This window comes from Dendropsophus ebraccatus, chromosome 6 (assembly GCF_027789765.1).
Source record: "Dendropsophus ebraccatus isolate aDenEbr1 chromosome 6, aDenEbr1.pat, whole genome shotgun sequence".
Lineage (NCBI taxonomy): Eukaryota > Metazoa > Chordata > Amphibia > Anura > Hylidae > Dendropsophus > Dendropsophus ebraccatus.
In genome coordinates this window covers 120,287,195-120,301,236 of record NC_091459.1, presented here as the reverse complement: position 1 = coordinate 120,301,236, position 14,042 = coordinate 120,287,195, and the positions used below count along the sequence as shown (strand labels likewise).

At 44.5% G+C, this 14,042-nt stretch overlaps 1 protein-coding gene across 1 annotated transcript; it reads right to left on the bottom strand.

Annotated features, from left to right (window-relative positions):
- Positions 1-633: 633 nt before the first annotated feature.
- Positions 634-1,083, bottom strand: LOC138795270 (uncharacterized). The gene has a single exon (XM_069974263.1). The coding sequence runs from the start codon at positions 1,081-1,083 to the stop codon at positions 634-636; it is 450 nt and encodes a 149-aa protein (XP_069830364.1).
- Between the last annotated feature and the right edge of the window lie 12,959 nt (positions 1,084-14,042).

Below are 14,042 nucleotides of genomic sequence, written 5' to 3'. Positions count from 1 at the left end.
CAGCTGCTCCGGCTCCTGCCAGTAACTACAACTATCAGCGGAGAGGCCCCTGAACCTAAATCCTCTGTGTTGTCCATCATAGGAAAGGACATTGTTACATTCCAATTTTTGTGATTATCTGTTCTTGTAATGCATTGAAGATCTTAAATAAAGCTATACTTAGGTTAGTCCTGGACTCTGTCTCAGTGCCAGTGTGTCCTGTTCGCTACCAGTCCAGTTCGCTACCAGTCTTCTTTTGCATCCGGACAGTGAAGGTGTCCCCCCCCCCCCCCCTTTTGTTTTGTGTTTTGTGTACTGGTTCTCATTTCTGTTTCATATTATTAGATACTTAAGACATAAGTCACAGCCGTTGGCAGTTGGTAGAATGTTAATCTTTGGAGGTCTGAAGGTAGAAGTGCCCGTCGGGACTATGGCAGCTGGCACACCCTCCGTGGACACCTCCGTTATGGTTGGTAAAGGATAAAGTGAATAATACCATCCACAGACATTTTCACCAGAGTCTGTCGCAAGGCAGGATGGGCATCTCTGGGGGAAACTCCCAAGTCGCTACCCTCATAAAAGGTTCCAGCTGACCATCGACTAACGGTAGTGAAGGCGTACAGGAGCATGGAACTAGTTGCTGCTCTTCTGCGGTCACACTTCAAATTCTGATAATAAGGCGCTGTTCAGACTGGAGCTGAGCTGAGAATCAGAAATGGAACAAGATCCAAACATCGATGAAGCACTTTGGACGTGGCGAAAGCAGATTTTACTTGAGTGGTTGCTGCTCTTTTTGGTGATGGCAACAATAGGAGCCACCAGTGAAGAGAAGTGTGGAATAAATTGTCGGTAGTAATTAGTAAAACCGATGAAATGCTGGATGGCTCGGAGACCGACAGGATGTGGCCAGTTTAGGACTGTGGACTGCTTGTCTGGATCCATCTGGAGACCCTCAACTGAGAGGATGTAACCCAAGAATCGCAGGTCTAAGCGTTCAAAGAGGCATTTTTCCAACTCGACATAGGGGCTGTTCTTGCACAAGCGAACAAGTGCCTGACGGACGTGGTTACAATGAGAACTACGATTGGAGGAGTAAGAAGTCATCTAGATAAACCCTCACACACTTGTATAATATGTCCCAAAATATATTGTTGATGAACTCCTGGAAGACTGCCGGGGGGTTAAAAAGCACCAAGGGCATGACCAGATATTGTAAGTGTCCATCCCGGGTGTTGAAAGTGATCTTCCATTCATAGCCCTCATGAATAGGGATGAGGTTATAGGCACCCTGGAGATCCAGTTTATAGAATATTTTGGCAACATGGATCTAATCAAAGAGTTCTGAAATGAGTGGGAGTGAATAGTGGTAATTTTATTCAGGCCCTTGTAGTCAATGCAGAGCCGCAAGGATCCACGAAAAAGAAGCCTGGCCCAACAGGAGATGACGACTTGCTGAGGAGGAGGAGTACCGGGTATCAAGTCAATGCAGCAGTCATATGGATGGTGCCGTAAAAGAGTCTCTGCCTGTTTCTTACAGAAGACATCTGCAAAGTCACAATAGGTTGCAGGCAGAGTCGGTGGAATAAGACCGATTGGCTGGAGCGTGGAGGCTCCAACTAGTCAAGATGATCGCAGAAGATAGGAACCATGGCATTGCTGTCCTCAGTGTGGTACCTCTCCGGTAGTCCAGTTGAGAGAGGCTTACCTTACATACAGTATAATATATATGGGAGGCAGAGGCTTACCTTACTTAGAGGCAGACCACATGACTGCTGTTGCTCACAGTCATGTGTTTCCTACATCCACCACTAGGGGCAGCTCTGATGTTACAGTTCCTGTTGTGATTACCGGTAGAGGAGCTTCTCCTATACTTGGCTGCAGGAGCAGTGATGGTGGTGTGTAGTGAGCAGTGTGTGATAGAGCTCCCACCCCTATACATTTATATTATGACAAATATACTGTGTACATATATACATACATCCAATATATATAGATGGCAACACATACAAGAGTATGTGGAATATCATCAAAATGATTTTGTTTTGTTTTTTTCCAATAATTCAATTTAAAAAAGCCCCCCCCCCCCCCCCATAGAGTCATTACGGAAAGAGGGAATTTCTGCTAGTGTTTCTTTCTGTTAATGTTGATGATTACGGTTACAGCCAATGAAAACCCAAAATTCATTATCTCAGAAAATCAGAATATTATTTATGACAAACTGGGGCTCCTTGTCCATGAATGACTGTAACAGTGCGGCATGGCATGGAGGTGATCAGCCTGCGGTGATCAGCCGCCTTGAGCTAATCTGCATTGTTGGCTTTGGTGTCTCTCAGAGAAGACACATAATAGCGCTATATATCAGAGAACACACATAATATAGCGCCATGTATCAGAGAACCCACATAATAAAGCACCATATATCAGAGAACACACATAATATAGTGCTATATATCAGAGAACACACATACTATAGCGCCATATATCAGAGAACACACATAATATAGCGCCATATATCAGAGAGGACACAATAAAGCGCCATATATCAGAGAACACACATAATATAGCGCCATATATCAGAGAACACACATAATATAGCACCATATATCAGAGAACACACATAATATAGCACCATATATCAGAGAACACACATAATAGCGCCATATATCAGAGAACACACATAATATAATGCCATATATCAGAGAACACACATAATATAGCACCATATATCAGAGAACACACATAATAGCGCCATATATCAGAGAACACACATAATATAGCGCCATATATCAGAGAACACACATAATAGCGCCATATATCAGAGAACACACATAATAGCGCCATATATCAGATAACCCACATAATATAGCACCATATATCAGAGAACCCACATAATATAGCGCCATATATCAGAGAACACACATAATAGCGCCATATATCAGAGAACACACATAATATAGTGCCATATATCAGAGAACCCACATAATATAGCACCATATGTCAGAGAACCCACATAATAGCGCTATATATCAGAGAACACACATAATAGCCCTATATATCAGAGAACACACATAATAGCCCTATATATCAGAGAACACACATAATATAGTGCCATATATCAGGAAAGACACATAATAGCCCTATATATCAGAGAACCCACATAATATAGCACCATATATGAGAGAACCCACATAATATAGCACCATATATGAGAGAACACACATAATATAGCGCCATATATGAGAGAACACACATAATATAGCGCCATATATCAGAGAACACACATAATAGCGCTATATATCAGAGAACACACATAATATAGTGCCATATATCAGAGAACACACATAATATAGCGCCATATATCAGAGAACCCACATAATATAGCGCCATATATCAGAGAACCCACATAATATAGCACCATATATCAGAGAACACACATAATAGCGCTATATATTAGAGAACACACATAATAGCGCTATATATATCAGAGAACACACATAATATAGCGCCATATATCAGAGAACCCACATAATATAGCGCCATATATCAGAGAACACACATAATAGCGCCATATATCAGAGAACCCACATAATATAGCACCATATATCAGAGAACACACATAATATACTGTAGCAACATATATCAGAGAACACACATAATAGCGCTATATATAAGAGAACACACATAATATAGCACCATATATCAGAGAACCCACATAATATAGCGCCATATATCAGAGAACACACATAATAGCACCATATATCAGAGAACACACATAATATAGTGCCATATATCAGAGAACCCACATAATATAGCACCATATGTCAGAGAACCCACATAATAGCGCTATATATCAGAGAACACACATAATAGCCCTATATATCAGAGAACACACATAATAGCCTTATATATCAGAGAACACACATAATATAGTGCCATATATCAGGAAAGACACATAATAGCCCTATATATCAGAGAACCCACATAATATAGCACCATATATCAGAGAACCCACATAATATAGCGCCATATATCAGAGAACACACATAATATAGCGCCATATATCAGAGAACACACATAATAGCGCTATATATCAGAGAACACACATAATATAGCGCCATATATCAGAGAACACACATAATATAGCGCCATATATCAGAGAACCCACATAATATAGCACCATATATCAGAGAACACACATAATATAGCGCCATATATCAGAGAACCCACATAATATAGCACCATATATCAGAGAACACACATAATAGCGCTATATATTAGAGAACACACATAATAGCGCCATATATCAGAGAACCCACATAATATAATGCCATATATCAGAGAACCCACATAATATAGCACCATATATCAGAGAACCCACATAATATAGCGCCATATATCAGAGAACACACATAACAGCGCCATATATCAGAGAACACACATAATAGCGCTATATATCAGAGAACACACATAATAGCGCTATATATGAGAGAACACACATAATATGGTGCCATATATCAGAGAACACACATAATATAGCGCCATATATCAGAGAACCCACATAATATAGCACCATATATCAGAGAACACACATAATAGCGCTATATATCAGAGAACACACATAATAGCGCTATATATCAGAGAACACACATAATATAGTGCCATATATCAGAGAACCCACATAATATAGCGCCATATATCAGAGAACACACATAATAGCGCCATATATCAGAGAACATACATAATATAGCGCCATATATCAGAGAACACACATAATATAGCGCCATATATTAGAGAACACATATAATATAGCGCCATATATGAGAGAACACACATAATATAGCGCCATATATCAGAGAACACACATAATATAGCGCCATATATCAGAGAACACACATAATATAGCGCCATATATGAGAAAACACACATAATAGCGCCATATATCAGAGAACATACATAATATAGCGCCATTTATCAGAGAACACACATAATGTAGCGCCATATATCAGAGAACACACATAATAGCGCCATATATCAGAGAACACACATAATATAGCGCCATATATTAGAGAACACACATAATATAGTGCCATATATGAGAGAACATACATAATATAGCGCTATATATTAGAGAACACACATAATATAGCGCCATATATGAGAAAACACACATAATATAGCGCCATATATGAGAGAACACACATAATATTGTGCCATATATCAAAGACACATAATATAGCGCCATATATCAGAGAACATACATAATATAGCGCCATATAGTAGAGAACACACATAATATAGCGCCATATATGAGAAAACACACATAATATAGCGCCATATATGAGAGAACACACATAATATTGTGCCATATATCAAAGACACATAATATAGCGCCATATATCAGAGAACACACGTAATATAGCGCCATATATCAGAGAACACACATAATATAGCGCCATATATCAGAGAACACACATAATATAGTGCCATATATCAGAGAACACACATAATATAGCGCCATATATTAGAGAACACACATAATATAGTGCCATATATGAGAGAACATACATAATATAGCGCTATATATTAGAGAACACACATAATATAGCGCCATATATGAGAAAACACACATAATATAGCGCCATATATGAGAGAACACACATAATATTGTGCCATATATCAAAGACACATAATATAGCGCCATATATCAGAGAACATACATAATATAGCGCCATATAGTAGAGAACACACATAATATAGCGCCATATATGAGAAAACACACATAATATAGGCCCATATATGAGAGAACACACATAATATTGTGCCATATATCAAAGACACATAATATAGCGCCATATATCAGAGAACACACGTAATATAGCGCCATATATCAGAGAACACACATAATATAGCGCCATATATCAGAGAACATACATAATATAGCGCCATATGTGAGAGAACACACGTAATATAGTGCCATATATGAGAGAACCCACATAATAGTGCCATATATCAGAGAAGACACATACTATAGCGCCATAAATCAAAGAAGACACATAATATAGCGCCATATAACAGAGAGCCAACATAATATAATGCCATATATCAGAGAACCCACATGTAGTGTTCCAGCACAGGTGTGCCACTAAGTCTGTTATGCACCTGTGCAAACTAAAGGCCTTATTCCACAGAACAATTACCGGCCATATTCGGCCGATAATCTTCCCGTGAAATAGAAGGCAATGATCAGCCGACATTGTTCATGTCGGCTGATTGTTTTATTCGTTTGTTTTTCAACATGTTGAAAAACAAGCGACTAATATAGCAGCGATCAGCTGCCGTTGCTCCGTGCAATAGGACACACAAGTTTTCTAGTGAGGACACACAAAACCACGTTTTTGCTGTAGATAAGCCAGGGCCTGGCTTTTGCCAGGACCCGTGACAGGAACCAAGCGCAGATGCAGCAAAAGATTCTATTTTCTTTGCAAGCATTCTTTTTCACTGTGCAGCGCTAAGCCACAGTAGAGAAGAGCAGCCACCAAGGAATACCCTAGCCCACACCAGGAACTCCTCAGAGACGTGCAGGAAGGAGGAGCTGATCCCAGTAGGACAAAGCTACCATATTGAGGTCCACGTATCCTACTGCGCTGTGCAGGTTGACTGGGAAAACTCAGGCACCTCGATACACCCAGATACCCAATGACTGGGGCTCGTGCTACGCATCTGGTACAGGTACTACAATACAAGGGGGCAGAAGGCGGTCAGACTTAGTCTAAATGTGAGTATGAGTATAACTTCACTAATTATATATTTCCACTATAGTTCCGGCAGAGTACAAGGTCTACCTCTACAAAGCACTACTACTATTTCTACTCTTTCCAAGCACCTACTTCAAAGCACTAAGTAAGCACTTAAGTCTGTGTCAAGATTATTACTGTCTGCAGAGCATGTAGTCTTATCATGCCAAAGTTCTACAGTAAGTTGTTATATTTTTTTATCAAACGCACAGGACTTTGTCTGTCTCTGCTCGCACATGCACCTATACAAACACCATCGCACACCTTGGGTTATTTTTCCCCTTCTCTGTGGTTGGCGGTACCGACATCTCGGGTGGGTCAGTTACCACTCCAGGTTGCCATGACAAAACAAGCCCGGAGGTTACCGACCATTTTGGGGACTACAAACTGGTCATACAAAGCAGGTACCAACATCACACCTATGTGCTGAACTAGCACATAGGTGTGATAACATCACTGTGATAACATCACTGGCCGAGCTCACAACAGTAGCAACCACCACAGTTCACTACCACTAGCATGTAGTGCTAAACCCCTAAGGAGAAAGGACATCCTCTGAGGATCAGCCTGTCCACACCAGGGGTACTCTCTACAAGACACAGGGCAGTATACCTGAGTTTGGTACTGACCCCAGCAGGACAAAGCTGCAGATTACGCCTACGTATCCTACTGTAACACGAGGCAGTTCTGAAAAGTTTTGGGAAGTCTGCTCAACCCAGAACAAGGACCTGGGACCTTATACTACCCTAATAGTACAGTTATCCCGGCACTGTAGGGCATAAGGCGGTAAGATTCAAGTTATCTATAGGTGAGTAAGAGTATCTGCTTCTTTTCCTCTCAGCTTCGCTAAAGTACACAGCTACATTGGACAGGGCCCTCAAGATGCTCCTCTACTCTCACCTCTGTTGTTCCAGCTTCTTCTACCTCTTGTCTCCACCTGCAGTTACTGAAGCCTTATTTTGTATTACACTGAAGAACTTAAATAAACGGACGTTATTCTGGTTAAGCCACTGGACGCTATCATTCTGTAGCCACACACCAGGTTACACTTGGGTTATCCAAACCTGCAGAAGCAGTGCCTGTCTGACCGGCTGGGTGGGTACCAATGCCACTTAAGGCTACCCTGACAAGTGTCCAAGTGACCCTACACCCACCTAGCAGCCACAACACTGTCAGAGCTACCCCGGCCAACAGCGCCCCCTACTGCTGCCCTGCTGGATAGTAGAAAGCCACCAACTTGTCCTTCCCTATGGTAAGTCAGAATGTTGTGGTTTAGCCGCTATGTCTACACACACATATTGCAGTGCCACAACCATCATCAGTGCCTCAGGGACCCTACATCCAGGACACACAGGGCACAGGACCCTCCACCCAGGACACAGGGGGGCACAGGACTCTCCATCCAGGACACACAGGACCCTCCAACCAGGACACACAGGGCACAGGACCCTCCATCCAGGACACACAGGGCACAGGACCCTCCACCGAGGACACAGGGGGGCACAGGACCCTCCATCCAGGACACACAGGACCCTCCAACCAGGACACACAGGGCACAGGACCCTCCACCCAGGACACAGGACCCTCCACCCAGGACACAGGGGGGCACAGGACCCTCCATCCAGGACACACAGGACCCTCCATCCAGGACACACAGAGCACAGGACCCTCCATCCAGGACACACAGGGCACAGGACCCTCCAACCAGGACACATGGGGGCACAGGACCCTCCATCCAGGACACACAGGACCCCCTATCCAGGACACACAGGGCACAGGACTCTCCATCCAGGACACACAGGGCACAGGACCCTCCAACCAGGACACACAGGGCACAGGACCCTCCACCCAGGACAGACAGAGCACAGGACCCCCCATCCAGGACACACAGGACCCTCCATCCAGGACACACAGAGCACAGGACCCTCCATCCAGGACACACAGGGCACAGGACCCTCCAACCAGGACACATGGGGGCACAGGACCCTCCATCCAGGACACACAGGACCCTCCATCCAGGACACACAGGGCACAGGACTCTCCATCCAGGACACACAGGGCACAGGACCCTCCAACCAGGACACACAGGGCACAGGACCCTCCACCCAGGACAGACAGAGCACAGGACCCCCCATCCAGGACACACAGGACCCTCCATCCAGGACACACAGAGCACAGGACCTTCCACCCAGGACACACAGAGCACAGGACCCTCCATCCAGGACACAGGACCCTCCATCTAGGACACACAGGGCACAGGACCCTCCATCCAGGACACACAGGGCACAGGACTCTCCATCCAGGACACACAGGGCACAGGACTCTCCATCCAGGACACACAGGGCACAGGACCCTCCATCCAGGACACACAGGACTCTCCATCCAGGACACACAGGGCACAGGACTCTCCATCCAGGACACACAGGGCACAGGACTCTCCATCCAGGACACACAGGACTCTCCATCCAGGACACACAGGGCACAGGACTCTCCATCCAGGACACACAGAGCACAGGACTCTCCATCTAGGACACACAGAGCACAGGACCCTCCATCCAGGACACACAGGACTCTCCATCCAGGACACACAGGGCACAGGACTCTCCATCCAGGACACACAGGACTCTCCATCCAGGACACACAGGGCACAGGACTCTCCATCCAGGACACACAGGGCACAGGACTCTCCATCCAGGACACACAGGGCACAGGACTCTCCATCCAGGACACACAGGGCACAGGACTCTCCATCCAGGACACACAGGACTCTCCATCCAGGACACACAGGGCACAGGACTCTCCATCCAGGACACACAGGGCACAGGACTCTCCATCCAGGACACACAGGACTCTCCATCCAGGACACACAGGGCACAGGACTCTCCATCCAGGACACACAGGGCACAGGACCCTCCATCCAGGACACACAGGACTCTCCATCCAGGACACACAGGACTCTCCATCCAGGACACACAGGGCACCGCCGCCTGTCACAGTCACCCGGGGTTGCACCCACACCCTCTCACACACACATAATCCCAGACTGTGGTCTCGGCCGCCGCCGTCCTGTAGGGGGCGCCGGAGCTCCAGGGACGCCGCACACAGTCCAGGAGAAGCACAGACAGAACCTATAAGGGGAGACATAGGATTCTACATAAACACAGAGGCTGGGTGCGCGGAGCCGCGTGGGGAGCAGGAGCTCGGGTGGGCTCGGTGCACCGGGGATCCTCCTCACCATCCTCATCACTGCGGGGGGCGCGGGCTGCATGGACCCGGGACCCGGCTGGGGTTGGATTGAGGACAGCGATGCCATCCAGACAGTCTGGGCTCCGGGGCTGCTGACGGCAGACAGAGCGCAGACGGGGGCGCAGACGGGGCCCTCCCCCAGCACCTGGCACCACGGCCACCCGGCCACCTGCAGGTAAGACCGGGCACAATGCAGGAGGATGCTGGAGGACCATGCAGCAGGGATGAGTTTGTTCTTTGGCACAACTCATGCTCATGTCACGTGATCTTACATAGGACTGCAGGCAGGCTTGCTGCATTATCCTGACTCAGAAGCAGAAGATGTACATAGTCCATGTGGATGTAGCAGAGCTGAGCTTGTCACGTGTACCCAGGTGCAAAAGGATGCAGCATCATATCCCAATCTGACATCTGAGGTTTTACATAGGACTGCAGACCAAACCAATATGTCATCACAATTATCATAGCAGACAGAATTTGTATTCACTACCTACAGATGTAGCAGAGCTGAGCTTCTCAGGTGTAACCAGGTGCGATTTCTTCTTTGGCACAATGTATGATCCTATCACAATGTGACGCTTGGAATTTTACATAGGACTGCCGACAAATCTTATATATCATCGTAAGAGACAGGATTTGTATTCACACCATAAAAATGTAGCAGAGCCGAGCTTGTCAGGTGTCACCAGGTGCGATCTCTTCTTTGGTGCGACACTCGATTATATCACAATGAGGTTTTACATAGGACTGCTGACAAACATATATTGTCATTAAAGACAGGATTTGTATTAACTCCTTACAGATTTAGCAGAGCTGAGCTAGTCAGGTGTAGCCAGGTACGAGTACTCCTTTGCTGCCTTGTACAATCACATCACAATGTGTTGGCTGGAATTTTACATAGGACTGCTGACAAACCTACTATGTCATCATAAGAGACAGGATTTGTATTCACTCATTACAGATGTAGGAGAGCTGAGCTTGTCACGTGTAACCAGGTGTGTTTTATCATATCAGTGACATCTGAGGTTTTACATAGGACTGCAGAAAAAGCTGAGCTTGGCAGGTGTAGCAAGGTGTGGTCTGAACCCTGGCACATAATGTGAATTTGCATAGGACTGCAAATAGAATTGCTGCATTATCCTGAGTCAGAACACTTAGATATTCAATATGGATGTAGCAGAGCTGAGCTTGTCACACATAACCAGGTGCGATGTATGATCATGTGACACTGGGGGGGGGGGGGGGGGGTTTACATAGGACTGCTGACAAACCTAATATGTCATCATAAGGGACAGAATTTGTATTTACTCTGTACAGATATAACAGAGCTGAGCTTGTCAGGTGTAGCAAGGTGTGGTTTCAACCTTGGCACAATACGTGATTTTACATAGGGCTGCAGGTGGACTTACTGCTTCATCCTCACTTCATAGTGTGACTATTCTATTTGAATGTAGCAGAGTTGGGCTGGTAAGATGTGACTTAGGTAATGATCTAATCACTATGTGGTTTGTGTGGTTTACATAGGACTGCAGGCAGATCTGCAACATTATCATTAATGGGCAGAATTTGTATTAACTCTTTATTATATGACATTGTGATAACTGGGATTTTACACAGGACTGCAGGCAAACCTACTACCAGGGACAGAATTTGTAGTTACTGCATATAAATGCAGCAGAGCTGAGTTTGTCAGATGTGGCCGTGTGTGATTTGTCATTTGATGTAACTCTTATATGTCATTGTGATACCTGGGATTTTACATAGGACTGCAGACCAACCTACTTTGTTATAATAGACAGAAGTTGTCGTTTCTGTGTTCAGATGTAGCAGTTCTGAGCTTGTGAGGTGTAGGGGTGTGTGATTTGTTCCCTGGCACAACTCATGTTTGACTTTACATAGGACTGCAGACAGATTTACTACATGTTCCTTACTCAGAGGTAGAATTTGTACCTATTGTACATAGCAGAGCTGAGGTTGTCACGTGTAACCAGGCGTAATTTGCTCTTTGACTCAACTTATGATAAAATCGCAATGTGATACCTGGAATTTTACATAGGACTGCAGGCTAACCTACTTTATTAGCATAAACATTTTAAGTACTCTGTAAGTTTGTAGCAGAACTGAGGTTGATATGTGTAGGAAGATGGGATTTGTTTCTTAGTGCAATACATGGTCAAATCATGTGACTTTACATAGGACTGCCAGCAGACACAGCATTTTCTTATCTCTGAAGCCAATTTGTTGCTATTTTATAGGGATGCAGCAGAGCTGAGCTTGTCATGTGTCACAAGATGATTTATATTATTTAATCCAATTTATGGTCATTTATGATGTTCTACTGGTGGTTTTACATAGGACTGCAGGCAAACATACTATGTTATCATAAGAGGCAGAATTTGTAGTTTTGTACACATGTAGCAGAGCTGAGCTTGTCAGGTATTGCAAGTTGTCATTTGCCCTTTGGCGCAAGTGATGATTATATCACAAAGCACTTGGGACTATACATAGTATATACAAAGTACATAGGACTGCAGCCAAACCTACTATATTATCAAAAGTTGTCAGGTGTAGTTTCTACCTCATATTATGTCTTCTTACACAGGACTGCAGGCTTGCTGCATTGTCCTTACTCAACAGTAGAATTTGTACCTATTCTTTATGGATGTAGCAGAGCTGAGCTTGTCACTTTTTGCAAGATGTGATTTGTCTTCTAAAGCAACGCACAGTCTTATAACATAAGTTATGGTTTTACATAGGACTGCAGACATGCTTACATCATTAGAATGCAGAGGCAGCATTATTAGCCATTCTATATAGATGTAGCAGAGCTGGGCTGGTCAGGTGAAGCAAGAAGTGATGTAGCAGAGCTGGGCTTGTCAGGTGAAGCAAGAAGTGATGTAGCAGAGCTGGGCTGATCAGGTGAAGCAAGAAGTGATGTAGCAGAGCTGGGCTGATCAGGTGAAGCAAGAAGTGATGTAGCAGAGCTGGGCTGATCAGGTGAAGCAAGAAGTGATGTAGCAGAGCTGGGCTGATCAGGTGAAGCAAGAAGTGATGTAGCAGAGCTGGGCTGATCAGGTGAAGCAAGAAGTGATGTAGCAGAGCTGGGCTGATCAGGTGAAGCAAGAAGTGATGTAGCAGAGCTGGGCTGATCAGGTGAAGCAAGAAGTGATGTAGCAGAGCTGGGCTGATCAGGTGAAGCAAGAAGTGATGTAGCAGAGCTGGGCTGATCAGGTGAAGCAAGAAGTGATGTAGCAGAGCTGGGCTGATCAGGTGAAGCAAGAAGTGATGTAGCAGAGCTGGGCTGGTCAGGTGAAGCAAGAAGTGATGTAGCAGAGCTGGGCTGATCAGGTGAAGCAAGAAGTGATGTAGCAGAGCTGGGCTGATCAGGTGAAGCAAGAAGTGATGTAGCAGAGCTGGGCTGGTCAGGTGTTAACCTAAAAGCCTGAAACGTGTCAAGGTCTTTTGGTGCAGCTTATGGCTACATCACAATTTTACATAGGACTGCAGGCAGAACTACTCTATTATTGTATCTCAGAGACAGAATTTTTAGTTATGCTATATGGATATAGCAGAGCTGGGCTTGTCTGATATATACTGTGTAGTGGGGTTTGTCTTTTGGCACAAGTCTTATTCGTGGATGTGGTACTTGTTTTACATAGGACTGCAGGAAATCTTACTAAATTATAAGAAACAACAGTTACTTCATACAGATGTAGCAGAGCTAAATTTGTCAGGTGTACTGGTTAAAATAAAATTTTGGCACAACTATATGACAATGTGCCATGTAATGTGCTATGTATTACATAGGACTGCAGGCAGAAGAAATGCATTCTTTGAGTTTGTGGGATGTAGAGGAGCAGAGTTTGTACACTGGCGCAACACCCTGTGATATTACCTGTATCTGTAGTTTTACATAGGACTGCAAGCAGATCTACTGAACTAGTAGATATTTCATACTGAGATAGCAGAGCTGAGTTTGTCAGGTGTAAGATGGAAGAGTTTGTACACATAATAATATCGGTA

Coding starts and splice junctions, on each gene's coding strand:
- LOC138795270 (XM_069974263.1), bottom strand. CDS start 1,083: ATGACTTCTTACTCCTCCAATCGTAGTTCTCATTGTAACCACGTCCGT.